General features: G+C 47.1%; 1 protein-coding gene across 1 annotated transcript in view; it reads left to right on the top strand.

Moving 5' to 3' along the window:
* Positions 1 to 549: 549 nt before the first annotated feature.
* cfap100 (cilia and flagella associated protein 100) overlaps positions 550 to 13900 on the top strand; it is a 74228-nt gene continuing 60877 nt past the window's right edge. Inside the window, exons 1-3 of the mRNA XM_078210034.1 lie at positions 550 to 578; positions 1948 to 2045; positions 2741 to 2806. Of these exons, the coding sequence (XP_078066160.1) occupies positions 1958 to 2045; positions 2741 to 2806 (154 nt within the window). The 5' untranslated portion in view covers positions 550 to 578; positions 1948 to 1957. The remainder of the gene's footprint in view (positions 579 to 1947; positions 2046 to 2740; positions 2807 to 13900) is intronic.

Here is a 13900-nt window from a genome sequence, read left to right as displayed (position 1 = left end):
CTGCTGCAGACCCAGACATCCAGACACAGACCCAGACATCCAGACCCAGACCCTGCTGCTGCTGCCGCTGCAGACCCAGGCATCCAGACACAGACACAGACACCCAGACACAGAGACCCTGCTGCTGCTGCAGACCCAAACACCCAGATCCTGCTGCTGCTGCAGACACAGACATCCAGACCCAGACACAGACCCAGACCCAGACATCCAGACCCTGCTGCTGCTGCTGCATACCCAGACACAGACCCATTCACACAGATCCTGCTGCAGACCTAGATTCCCAGACACAGACCCAGACTCCCAGACACAGACCCCCAGACCCCGATGTGGCTGCAGACACAGATCCCCTGACACAGACCCAGACCCCGAGACAGCTACAAACCAAACTCCAGACACAGACCCACCTGCTGCTGCAGTGTTCCCCCAGGCGGCAGAATTCCTCAGGCTGGATTCACATTCACCCTTTCTCTCACATAACCTTTATAACTAATATTTGCTGCAACTCTAAATGCAAACTGCTCTGATTATCTGCACTGCGGTCCAGTTAGATTGGAATACCTTCCTCTCTCCATCGCCAGGTCTGTATTCAGCACGAAGTTTAAAGTTGATAATTATTAGTCACAAGTAAGCTTACATTAACACTGCAATGAAGTTACTGTGAAAATCCCCTAGTGGCACTGTGGTTAGCACTGCTGCCTCACTGTGCCAGTGGCCCGGGTTCATTTCCGGCCTCGGCTCACAGTCTGTGTAGAGTCTATGTGGGTTTCCTCCGGGTGCTCCGGTTTCCTCCCACAGTCCAAAGATGTGTTGGTTAGGTTGATTGGCCATGCTAAATTGACCCTAGTGTCAGGGGGATCAGTAGGGTAAATGTGTGGGGTTACTGGAACAGGGCCTGGGTGGGATAGTGATTGGTACAGCATTGGTGGGCCGAATGGCTTGCTTCTGCACTGCAGGATTCTATGAATAAAGAAGGGGAACCATTTGCGGTACTTTGGTGAATGAACAGCGATGTGGGATCAGTCTTTCAAAGAGTCGTCACAGGCATGAACTCAGCCAGTGACACCTGTTGGGATGTGACAGCATCAGCATTCCTGGGAGAGGGAAAAATGGGACTCAGCCAGTGACTGTGCTTCAAACTTCCAACTCACCAAGTCTTGCTGAGAAAAACCCTGTCAAGTGTTTCATGATTGGGTGCATCTGCAACACACTTATTATTTTTCTTATTATTTGAAAGGATGTGGGCACTGCTGGCTTGACCAGCATTTACTGCCCAACTTTAATTGTCCCTTGTGAGGGTGAGCTGCCATCTTGAACCGCTGCAGTCCATGTGGTGTAGGTACACCCATCGTGCTGTTAGGGAGGGAGTTCCAGGATTTTGACCCAGCGACAGTGAAGGAATAGCGATATATTTCCAAGTCAGGATGGGGAATGGTTTGCAGGGGAACTTGCAGGTTTTGGTGTTCCCCTGTGCTTGATGCCGTGTTGTCCCTCAATGCTCAGGACTGATGGCTTGGGAGATGCTGCTAAAGAAATTCCAGTGAGTTACTGCAGTGAATCCTGTGGAAGGTGCACACTGCTGGCACAGCGGGTTGACAGACTGAGTGGATTGGGGTCAATCAAGCAGGCAACATTCACCTGAATGATACAGATGTTCTGGGAGACGCATGCATCCAGGCAGGAGGAGAGTATTTCATCACATTCCTGACATGTAACTTGTAGATGGTGAACAGGCTTTGGGAAGTCAGAAGATGAGTTAGTCACCAGCGTATTCCCAGCCACTGACAAGTTCTAGTTGAGTCCGTGCAGCTAATTCCCACACTGTAAGACACAGCTGGGTGTGATTAGCAAACTGAGCTGCTGAGGTTGTTCATACGTCAACCAGCCGGTGTGGTTTTTATTTGTGGTGCGGGATGATTCTGAATCTGAGTCTCTGCTGGTTCCATTTAGATCAATTTCCATGGAGAAAGGTTCCACAGAAATGGGCTCTGAGGCACAGACCATCTCAACACAGCCTCCTGACCGAGAACTCTCAGAGAATATATCCGGTAAGATTGTCAATGTATTTTACTGGAATTTTTGTTTTTCCTCGTGCTGACCAATGAAATTAACGAGTTCATTAATCTCCCGCTACACTGTCCCCCATCAAACACTCCCAGGACAGGTGCAGCATGGGGTTAGATACAGAGTAAAGCTCCCTCTACACTGTCCCCCATCAAACACTCCCAGGACAGGTACAGCACGGGGTTAGATACAGAGTAAAGCTCCCTCTACACTGTCCCCATCAAACACTCCCAGGACAGGTACAGCATGGGGTTAGATACAGAGTAAAGCTCCCTCTACACTGTCCCCATCAAACACTCCCAGGACAGGTACAGCATGGGGTTAGATACAGAGTAAAGCTCCCCCTACACTGTCCCCATCAAACACTCCCAGCACAGGTACAGCACGGGGTTAGATACAGAGTAAAGCTCCCTCTACACTGTCCCCCATCAAACACTCCCAGGACAGGTACAGCATGTGGTTTTCTAAAGCTCCTCTGCAATACCGAAGCTGCAGTTTATTTTGAGATGAATCCCTCATACCCCCTGCTGAGTGGCGAAAGGTAACGTGCTTCCTGCCAATTGTCAATGTGTATGAACTGTAGCAGTATTAACACATTTTACTCTCGGAGTTTTTAAATACAATATGTTCTTCAAGTTGTGGCACTTTCCCTCTCAAAATATTTGCTTCTTTTACACAGTGACACCAGCTGGCTCTCACTTTTCTTCGGGACTGACTGCTGCACCTGACAAGGCGATAATCGCAGGTAAATATAAGTTAGTGCTTTCCCTGATAGTGTCAGGAAGATGTCTCTCTGGTGCCTTTGATTTGATTAGAAAAGACAACATTTGCAATGTTATGGCACAAGAGCTAGCACGACATGATTGACTGAACGACCTCCTGTGCTGGGCATGATCAGCATTTGTTGCCCCACCCTAATTGGCCCTTGGGAGGGTGATGGTGAGCTGCCTTCTTGAATCGCTGCAGTCCCTGTGGTGTAGGTGCATCCACACTGCTAATAGGGAGGGAATTCCAGGATTTTGACCCAGCGACAGTGAAGGAATGGCGATATATTTCCAAGTCAGGATGGTGAGTGGCTTGGAAGGGAACTTGCAGGCGGGGGTGTTCCCAGTTATCTGCTGCCCTTGTCCTTCCAGATGGTGGAAGTTGAGGGTTTGGAAGATGCTTTTGAAGGTGCCTTGGTGAGTTCTTGCCATGCATTTGTAGATGGTACACACGACTGACACCAACACTGCATTGTTGATCAAAGATGATATTGAAACGATACTGAGGAAAGATGTTAGCATAGAACAAAGAAGAACAAAGAACAGCACAGGAACAGGCCCTTCAGCCCTCCGAGCCCATGCCAATCATGGTGCCCCAACTAAAAAAAAACTTTCTGCCCTTTCTCGGTCCATATCCCTCTATTCCCTCCCTATTCATGTACCCAAGGGCGTCACGGTGGCACAGTGGGTTCGCACTGCTGCCTCACAGCGCCAGGGACCCAGGTTCAATTCCCGGCTTGGGTTACTATCCATGTGGGGTTTGCACATTCTCCCTGTGTCTGCGTGGGTTTCCTCAGAGTGCTCCGGTTTCCTCCCACAGTCCGAAAGATATGCTGGTTAGGTGCTTTGGCCATGCTAAATTCTCCCTCAGTGTACCCGAACAGGCGCCGGAGTGTGGCGACTAGGGGATTTCGCAGTAACTTCATTGCAGTGTTAATGTAAGCCTACTTGTGACACTAATAAATAATAAATAAACATCAAGATGCCTCTTAAATGTTGCTAATGTGTCTGTTTCCACTACCTCCTTTGGCAGCGCGTTCCAGGCAACCACCACTCTCTGTGTGAAAAACTTAAACTGTTTGGGTCGAGTTAAGAAACAACAAGGGGGTCGTTTACAGACCACCAAACTGTCGTGGTAATGTTGGGAAAAGCATTAGACAGGAAATCAGAGATGCATGTGTTAAAGGATTATGGGCGACTGTAATCTGCATATAGATTGGGAGAGTCAAATTAGTCACAGTGTGATAGAGGAGGAATTTCTGGAGTGTATACGGGATGGTTTTCTGGAGCAATGCGTTGAGGAACCAACAAGGGAGTAGGCCATCTTGGACTGGGTGTTGTGCAATGAGAAAGGATTAGTTGGCAATCTAGTTGTGAGAGAACCCTTGGGGACGAGCGACTAAATTCTGGTAGAATTCTTTGTCAAGGTGGATAGTGATGTAGTTGATTCTGAGACCAGGGTCCTGAATCTCAATAAAGGGAACTGTGACGGTATGAGGCATGAATTGGCCATGATGGACTGGGAAACATTCCTGAAAGGAAAGACACTGGACAGACAATGGCAGGCATTTAAAGAATGAATGGGTGAGAAGTTGTTTATTCCTGTTTGGCGCAAGAGTGGTACAGTCAGAAACGGGAGAATTCATAACGGGGAATAAAAAAATGGCAGTGGAATTAAATTTGTGCTTTGCTTCAGTTTTCACAAAGGAAGACATGAATAATTACCAGAAGTGCAGAGATGGTGGCACAGTGGTTAGCACTGCTGCCTCACAGCGCCAGGGACCCGGGTTCAATTCCCAGCTTGGGTCACTGTCTGTATGGAGTTTGCACGTTCTCCCCGTGTCTGCGTGGGTTTCCTCCCACAGTGTAAAAGACGTGCTGGTTAGGGTGCATTGACCCGAAAAGGCACCGGAGTGTGGTGAATTTCACAGTAACTTCATTGCAGGGTTAATGTAAACCTTACTTGTGACTAATAAATAAACTTTTAGAAACATGTTTTAGTGAGGAGCTGAAGGAAATCAGTATTTGTAGAGAAATGGTTTTGAGGAAATTGATGGGATTGAAGGTGGATAAATCTCCAGGTCCTGATAATCTTCATCCCAGAGTACTTGAGGAAGTTGCCCTGGAAATAGTAGGTCCATTGGTGTTCATTCTCCAAAATTCTTTGGACCCTGGACTGGTTCCTACAGATTGGGGGGTAGATAATGTAACCCACTATTCAAAAAGGGAGATAGAGAGAAAACAGGGAACTATAGACCAGTGAGCCTAACGTCGGTACTGGGGAAGTTGCTAGAGTCCATTATCAAGGATTTCATAACTCAGCATTTGGAAGGCAATGGTATAATCAGACAAAGTCAGCATGGGAAAAGGGAAATCATGCTTGACGAATCTATTGGAATTTTTGAGGATGTAACTAGTGGAGTTGACCGAGGAGAACCAGTGGATGTGGTTTATTTAGACTTTCAGAAGGCTTTCGACAAGGTCTCACATAACAGATTATAATGTCTGTTGCAGATAATGTCTTGAGATGGATAGAAAGCTGGTTAGCAGATAGGAAGCGAAGAGTTCGGAAAGAATGTTCCCAGTGGTGGGGGGAGTCCAGAACTAGGGGTCATAGTTTGAGGATAAGGGGTAAACCTTTTAGAACTGAGGTGAGGAGAAATTTCTTCACCCAGAGGGTGGTGAATGTGTGGAATTCACTCCCACAGAAAGTAGTTGAGGCCAAAACATTGTCTGATTTCAAGAAGAAATTAGATATCGCTCTTGGGGCTAAGGGATACAGGGGGAAGGGGGATCAGAATATTGAATTCTGATCAGACATGATCAAATTGAATAATGGAGCAGGCTTGAAGGGCCGAATGGCCTCCTCCTGCTTCTAGTTTCTGTGTTTCTATATGCATTGTGTACTGGAGGGGGTGAATGTTGAAGGTTGCGAATAGGGTGCAGATTCACCAGGCTGCTTTATCCTGGATGGTGTCAAGTTGCTCAGATGAGGAGGATCGCAACAGACATCTCCAGACACTGAAAGATGCCCTCATAAGAACAGGATATGGCGCTCGACTTATCGATCGACAGTTCCGACGTGCCATAGCAAAAAACTGCACCGACCTCCTCAGAAGACAAACACGGGACACGGCGGACGGAGTACCCTTCGTCGTCCAGTATTTCCCCGGAGCGGAGAAGCTACAACATCTTCTCCAGAGCCTTCAACATGTCATTGATGAAGGCGAACATCTCGCCAAGGCCATCCCCACACCCCCACTTCTTGCCTTCAAACAACCGCACAACCTCAAACAGACCATTGTCCGCAGCAAACTACCCAGCCTTCAGGAGAACAGTGACCACGACACCACACAACCCTGCCTCAGCAACCTCTGCAAGGCGTGCCGGATCATCGACACAGATGCCATCATCTCACGTGAGAACACCATCCACCAGGTACACGGTACATACTCTTGCAACTCGGCCAACATTGTCTACCTGATACGCTGCAGGAAAGGATGTCCCGAGGCATGGTACATTGGGGAGACCATGCAGACGCCACGACAACAGATGAATGAACACCGCTCGACAATCACCAGGCAAGACTGTTCTCTTCCTGTTGGGGAGCACTTCAGCGGTCACAGGCATTCGGCCTCTGATCTTCGGGTAAGCGTTCTCCAAGGCGGCCTTCATGACACACGACAACGCAGAATCGCTGAGCAGAAACTGATAGCCAAGTTCTGCACACATGAGGACCTCAACTGTGATCTTGGGTTCATGTCACACTATCTGCAACCCCCACGACTTGCCTGAGCTTGCAAAATCTCACTAACTGTCCTGGCTGGGGACAATTCACACCTTTTTAACCTGTGCTTAACCCTCTCTCCACTCACATTGTCTGCACCTGTAAAGACTTGATTACCTGTTAAGACTCGCATTCCAACCATTATCTTGTAATTGAGTTTGTGTCTTTATATGCCCTGTTTGTGAAACAAATCCTGCACTCACCTGATGAAGGAGTGGCACTCCGAAAGCTCGTGCTACCAAATAAACCTGTTGGATTTTAACCTGGTGTTGTGATTCTACTTACTGTGTCTATCCCAGTCCAACGCCGGCAATTCCACATCACGGCTCACAAATAAGAGAAAATCTAACCATTGTCCCTTGACATTCAATGGCATTACCATCGCTGAAGCCTCACTGTCAATATCCTGGGGGTTACCATTGACCAGAAACAGCGAGTAATTCACCTCCTGACTCTTCAAAGCCTGTCCACCATCTACAAGACACAAGTCAGGAGTGTGATGGATCCAGTTGCCTGGATGAGTGCAGCTCCAACACTCAGCCCCTTATGAGACTCCTTATATACCTATGACTGTGCGGCCAAATTCCCCTCCACCTTGAGTTTCAAGTTTGCTGATGCCACCACCGTAGTGGGTCGGATCTCAAACAATGACGAGACAGAGAACAGGAATGAGATAGAGAATCTGGTGAACTGGTGCGGCAACAATAATCTCTCCCTCAATGTCAACAAAACGAAGGAGATTGTCATCGACTTCAGGAAGCGTAAAGGAGAACATGCCCCTGTCTACATCAATGGGGACGAAGTAGAAAGGGTCGAGAGCGTCAAGTTTTTAGGTGTCCAGATCAGCAACAACCTGTTCTGGTTCCCCCATGCTGACACTATAGTTAAGAAAGCCCACCAACGCCTCTACTTCTCCTGGCTGTATCACAGCTTGGTATGGCTCCTGCTCTGTCCAAGACCGCAAGAAACTACAAAGGGCCATGAACGAAGCCCAGTCCATCACTCAAACCCACTTCCCACCCATTGTCTCTATCTACACTTCCCGCTGCCTCGGCAAAGCAGCCAGCATAATTAAGGACCCCACGCACCCCGAACATTCTTTCTTCCATCTTCTTCCATCGGGAAAAAGACAAAAGTCTGAGGTCACGTCCCAATTGACTCAAGAACAGCTTCTTCCCTGCTGCTGTCAGACTTTTGAATGGACTTACTTTGCATTAAGTTGATCTTTCTCTACACCCTAGCTATGACTGTAACACTACATTTTGCACCCTCTCGTTTCCTTTTCTATGAACGGTATGCTTTGTCTGGGATATACCCCAGAATATTGAGAGAGGCAAGGGAGGAAATTGCTGGGGCCTTGAGAGAAATCTTTGTATCCTCACTGGTTACAGGGCAGGTCCCAGAGGATTGGAGAAAATCCAATGTTGTTCCTTTGTTTAAGAAGGGTAGCAAGAATAATCCAGGTAATTACAGGCCGGTGAGCCTTACATCAGTGGTAGGGAAATTATTGGAGAGGATTCTTCGAGACAGGATTTATTCCCACTTGGAAATAAGTGGACGTATTAGTGAGAGGCAACATGGTTTTGTGAAGGGGAGGTCGTGTCTCACTAACTTGATCGAGTTTTTCGAGGAAATGACGAAGGTGATTGATGAGGGTAGGGCAGTGGATGTTGTCTACATGGACTTCAGCAAGACCTTTGACAAGGTCCCTCATGGCAGACTGGTGCAGAAGGTGAAGTCGCATGGGATCAGAGGTGAGCTGGCAAGGTGGATACAGAACTGGCTTGGTCAAAGAAGACAGAGGGTAGCAGTGGAAAGGTGCGTTTCTGAATGGAGGGCTGTGACAAATGGTGTTCCTCAGGGATCAGTGCTGGGACCTTTGCTATTTGTAATATATATAAATGATTTGGAGGAAAATGTAACTGGTTTGATTAATAAGTTTGCGGATGACACAAAGGTTGGTGGATTTGCGGATAGCGATGAGGACCATCAGAGGATACAGCAGGATATAGATTGGTTGGAGACTTGGGCGGAGAGATGGCTGATGGAGTTTAATCCAGACAAATGTGAGGTAATGCATTTTGGAAGGTCTAATACAGATAGGAAATATACAGTAAATGGCAGAACCCTTAAAAGTATTGATAGGCAAAGGGATCTGGGTGAACAGGTACGCAGGTCACTGAAAGTGGCAGTGCAGGTGGAGAAGGTAGTCAAGAAGGCATACGGCATGCTTGCCTTCATCGGCCGGGGTATTGAGTTTAAAAATTGTCAAGTCATGTTGCAGCTTTATACTACCTTAGTTAGGCCGCACTTGGAATATAGTGTTCAATTCTGATCGCCACACTACCAGAAGGATGTGGCGGCTTTGGAGAGGGTACAGAAAAGATTTACCAGGATGTTGCCTGGTATGGAGGGCATTAGCTATGAGGAGAGCTTGGAGAAACTTGGTTTGTTCTCACTGGAACGACGGAGGTTGAGGGGTGACCTGATAGAAGTCTACAAGATTATGAGAGGCATGGACAGAGTGGATAGTCAGAAGCTTTTTCCCAGGGTGGAAGAGTCAATTACTAGGGGGCACAGGTTTAAGGTGCGAGGGGCAAGCTTTAAAGGAGATGTAAGAGGCAGATTTTTTTACATTGAGGGGGGTGGGTGCCTGGAACTCGCTGCCGAGGGAGGTAGTGGAAGGGGATACAATAGTGACTTTTAAGGGGCGTCTTGACAAATACATGAATAGGATGGGAATGGAGGGAAGCATGGGGGGTTTTAGTTGAGTCGGGCAGCGCGGTCGGTGCAGGCTTGGAGGGCCGAAGGGCCTGTTCCTGTGCTGTAATTTTCTTTGTTCTTTGTATAGCACGCAACAAACAATACTTTTCACTGTATGCTAATACATGTGACAATAATAAATCAAATCAAATGAAACATTCTGAAATCTGGCTGTCCTTGACCCTGGAAGTATGATTTGGAACTTCAGTCGACACTTCTTCTCTTGGAGCTAATTCTGCATCATTCTCACGTGGTACAGGAGCAAAAACACAACCATCAGGCAACTCAGATTCCACATAGTCTTCCATGGCAGTATTCACAACACTAGGGACTAAAGAAGTTGGTGCTTTTGGAGATGGTTCTGAGAAAACATCTCGAGATGACAGCAATTGGTCAGCACGGTGTCGCCAAACTGGCTCATCTTCAATTTGAACCGTGTCAGCAATTGGAGCTGTTTCTGCTGAAATTATAGCCGGGACGTATTTCTCACTCATGGCATAATTACACACTAACACTCACTCTCCTTGTTGAAATGTGTGTCCAGGTATGGAGAGGGATTAGAATTTTTTTTATTCATGGGCGTCACTTCTCACAACCATTATCTTGTAAATTGAGTTTGTGTCTGTACATGCCCTGTTTGTGAACAGGGGCGGCACGGTAGCACAGTGGTTAGCACTGCTGCTTCACAGCTCCAGGGGCCTGGGTTCGATTCCCGGCTCGGGTCACTGTCTGTGTGGAGTTTGCACATTCTCCTCGTGTCTGCGTGGGTTTCCTCCCACAGTCCAAAGATGTGCGGGTTAGGTTGATTGGCCATGCTAAAAATTGCCCTTAGTGTCCTGAGATGCGTAGGTTGGAGGGATTAGTCGGTAAATATGTAGGGATATGGGGTTAGGGCCTGGGTGGGATTGTGGTCGGTGCAGACTCGATGGGCCGAATGGCCTCTTTCTGTACTGTAGGGTTTCTATGATGATTTCTATGAACTCCCACTCACCTGATGACAGGACAGCTCTCCGAAAGCTCGTGGCTTGTGCTACCAAATAAACCTGTTGGACTTTAACCTGGTGTTGTGAGACTTCTTACAGTCACTGGCTGGCCAGCATTTATTGCCCATCCCTAGTTGCCTGAGGGCAGTTGAGAGTCAACCACATTGCTATGGCTCTGGACTCACATGTAGGTCAGACCAGGTAAGGACGGCAGATTTCCTTCCCTAAAGGATATTAGTGAAACAGATGGGTTTTTCTGACAATCGACAATAGTTTCATGGTCATCAGTAGATGCTTAATTCCAGATAGTTATTGAATTCAAATTTCACTATTTGCCTTGGCAGGATTCGAACCCGGGTCCCCAGAGCATTAGCTGAGTTCCTGGATTGATATAATAGTTCAGCGAGAATACCACTAGCCCATCACCTCCCTCTAACTTAAAGCTTGAGCTTCCTTTATTCTTCTGTGGTTCTTCTCGTCTCTTCTGATTCTGTTCCTCAAAACTCCAATATTTATTCTAAACTAACTGGATCAGCTGCTACTCTGCATGTAGACATTTACCAAAGGCATATCATCCACATTGGTTTATTGCAGGCTGCCTGACCTAAACACAGTGTCCTCAGCCTGTTTAACACTTAAAATCAGTCTTCTGGTTTCTGTCCATTTGATCAAGATCGCAAGAAGCTACAAGGGTCGGGATCGAATCCCAATCCATCACGCAAACCAGCCTCCCATCCATTGGCTCTGTCTACACTTCCCGCTGCCTCGGAAAAGCAGCCAGCATAATTAAGGACCCTGTGCAGCCTGGACATTCTCTTTCCACCTTCTTCCGATACAAAAGTCTGAGGTCACGTACCAACTGACTCAAGAACAGCTTCTTCCCTGCTGCCATCAGACTTTTAGAACATAGAACATAGAACAGTACAGCACAGAACAGGCCCTTCGGCCCACGATGTTGTGCCGAGCTTTGTCTGAAACCCAGATCAAGCTATTTCCTCCCTATCATCCCGAAGTGCTCCATGTGCCTATCCAATAGCTTCTTAAATGTTCCTAAAGTTTCTGACTCCACTATCCCTGCAGGCAGTCCATTCCACACCCCAACCACTCTCTGAGTAAAAAACCTACCTCGGACATCCTTCCTATATCTCCCACCATGAACCCTATAGTTATGCCCCCTAGTTACCGCTCCATTCACCCGAGGAAATAGTCTTTGAACGTTTACTCTATCTATCCCCCTCATCATCTTATAAACCTCTATCAAGTCTCCTCTCAACCTCCTCCGCTCCAAAGAGAAAAGCCCAAGATCCCTCAACCTTTCCTCATAAGACCTACCCTCCAAACCAGGCAGCATCCTGGTAAATCTCCTTTGCACTCTTTCCAGTGTCGCCACATCCTGCTTGTAGCGAGGTGACCAGAACTGCACACAATATTCCAAATGTGGTCTCACCAAGGTCCTGTACAGTTGCAGCATAACCCCACGGCTCTTAAACTCAAACCCCCTGTTAATGAACGCCAACACACTATAGGCCTTCTTCACGGCTCTATCCACTTGAGTGGCAACCTTCAGAGATCTATGGATATGAACCCCAAGATCTCTCTGTTCCTCCACATTCTTCAGAACCCTATCTTTGACCCTGTAATCCACATTTAAATTTGACCTACCAAAATGAATCACCTCGCATTTGTCAGGGTTAAACTCCATCTGCCATTTTTCAGCCCAGCTCTGCATCCTATCTATGTCTCTTTGCAGCCTACAACAGCTCTCCACCTCATCCACTACTCCACCAATCTTGGTGTCATCAGCAAATTTACTGATCCACCCTTCAGCCCCCTCCTCCAAGTCATTTATAAAAATTACAAATAGCAGAGGACCCAGCACTGATCCCTGTGGCACTCCGCTGGTAACCGGTTTCCAGTCCGAATGGACTTACCTTGCACTAAGATTATCTTTCTCTCCACCTTAGCTATGACTGTAACACTACATTCTGCACTCTCTCCTTTCTTTCTCTATGAACGGTATGCTTTGTCCGTATAGCGTGCAAGAAACAAAACTGTATATTAATACATGTGACAATAATAATTCAAATCAATTAGAATGAATTTATTACTATCATAAAAGCAAAGCCAATTGTTACAAGTAAACAGGGCAATAGACTTACTCAGCCTGGAACTAAACCATCTTTCCTGAAGTTAGCCATATTTCCCATCAGGCTATAGTCGTGTCCTTTTCTTAGCTGGGCCATTTTTATATCAGACAATAGATTGCTGGCTGCAAAGCTCACAATGTTGCCACAAACTGAGCAATGCTTTCACCTTCCCCTTGATTCCTTCAGTGGAACCTGAACTGTTCCACGATGATCAGTGGATTTTGGAGGGTGATGCTCTTCAAGGATCTTTGTCAAGTCATCGTGAATTTTGGTTCCTGGCTTTGCTGGGTGAACCAAGCTCTGGAGCAAATTAAAGGTTTTACTTCCTATTGTAATGAGAAAAGCTGGTGCGAGCAACTCGTTTGCAATTTTCTTCACTTGTACAAAGCTCTGCTTAGGAACTCTGAGATTGATTTCCTTCAGTGAAAGACCCCATGGATCCTAATTGATTCGCCATTTCTCTTGCAGAAATGAGCGACTCGTGACTGTTCAGCAGATATTTTTTTCTCTGTCTTCCTGGTACTCCCCATTTTACCCTGGAGACTGTGAACTTGATGTTTTTTTCAAACGCCCGAGTCATAAAGGAAAGCATCCCTTTTCAAATTCATTTTTTAAAGTTTATTTATGAGTGTCACAAGTCGGTTTACATTCACACTGCAATGAAGTTACTGTGAAAATCCCCTAGTCGCCACACTCCGATCCCTGTTCGGGGTACACTGAGGGAGAATTTAGCATGGCCAATGCATCTAATCAGCACATCTTTCGGACTGTGGGAGGAAACCGGAGCGCCCAGAGGAAACCCACGCAGACACGGGGAGAATGTGCAAACTCCACACAGACAGTGACCTAAGCCAGGAATGGAACCCGGGTCCCTGGCGCTGTGAGGCAGCAGTGATAACCATTGAATATTCAAAGTGTGATGTTGGAGGGATGTCAGAAGTTGCAGCGAGACATAGATAGAATGCAAGACTGGGCGGAGAAGTGGCAGATGGACTTCAACCCGGATAAGTGTGTAGTGATCCATTTTGGCAGATCCAATGGGATGAAGCAGCAATATAATATGAAGGGTACCATTCTTAGCAGTGTAGAGGATCAGAAGGACCTTGGGGTCCGGGTCCATAGGACTCTTAAATCGGCCTCGCAGGTGGAGGATGCGGTCAAGAAGGCGTACGGCGTACTAGCCTTCATTAATCGAGGGATTGAGTTTAGGAGTCGGGAGATAATGCTGCAGCTTTATAGGACCCTGGTTAGACCCCACTTGGAGTACTGCGCGCAGTTCTGGTCACCTCATTACAGGAAAGATGTTGAAGCCATTGAAAGGGTGCAGAGGAGATTTACAAGGATGTTGCCTGGATTGGGGGGCATGCCTTATGAGGATAGGTTGAGGGAGCTTGG

The sequence above is a fragment of the Mustelus asterias genome, chromosome 3, assembly GCF_964213995.1.
Source record: "Mustelus asterias chromosome 3, sMusAst1.hap1.1, whole genome shotgun sequence".
Lineage (NCBI taxonomy): Eukaryota > Metazoa > Chordata > Chondrichthyes > Carcharhiniformes > Triakidae > Mustelus > Mustelus asterias.
This window is presented reverse-complemented; position numbering and strand designations above follow the sequence as displayed.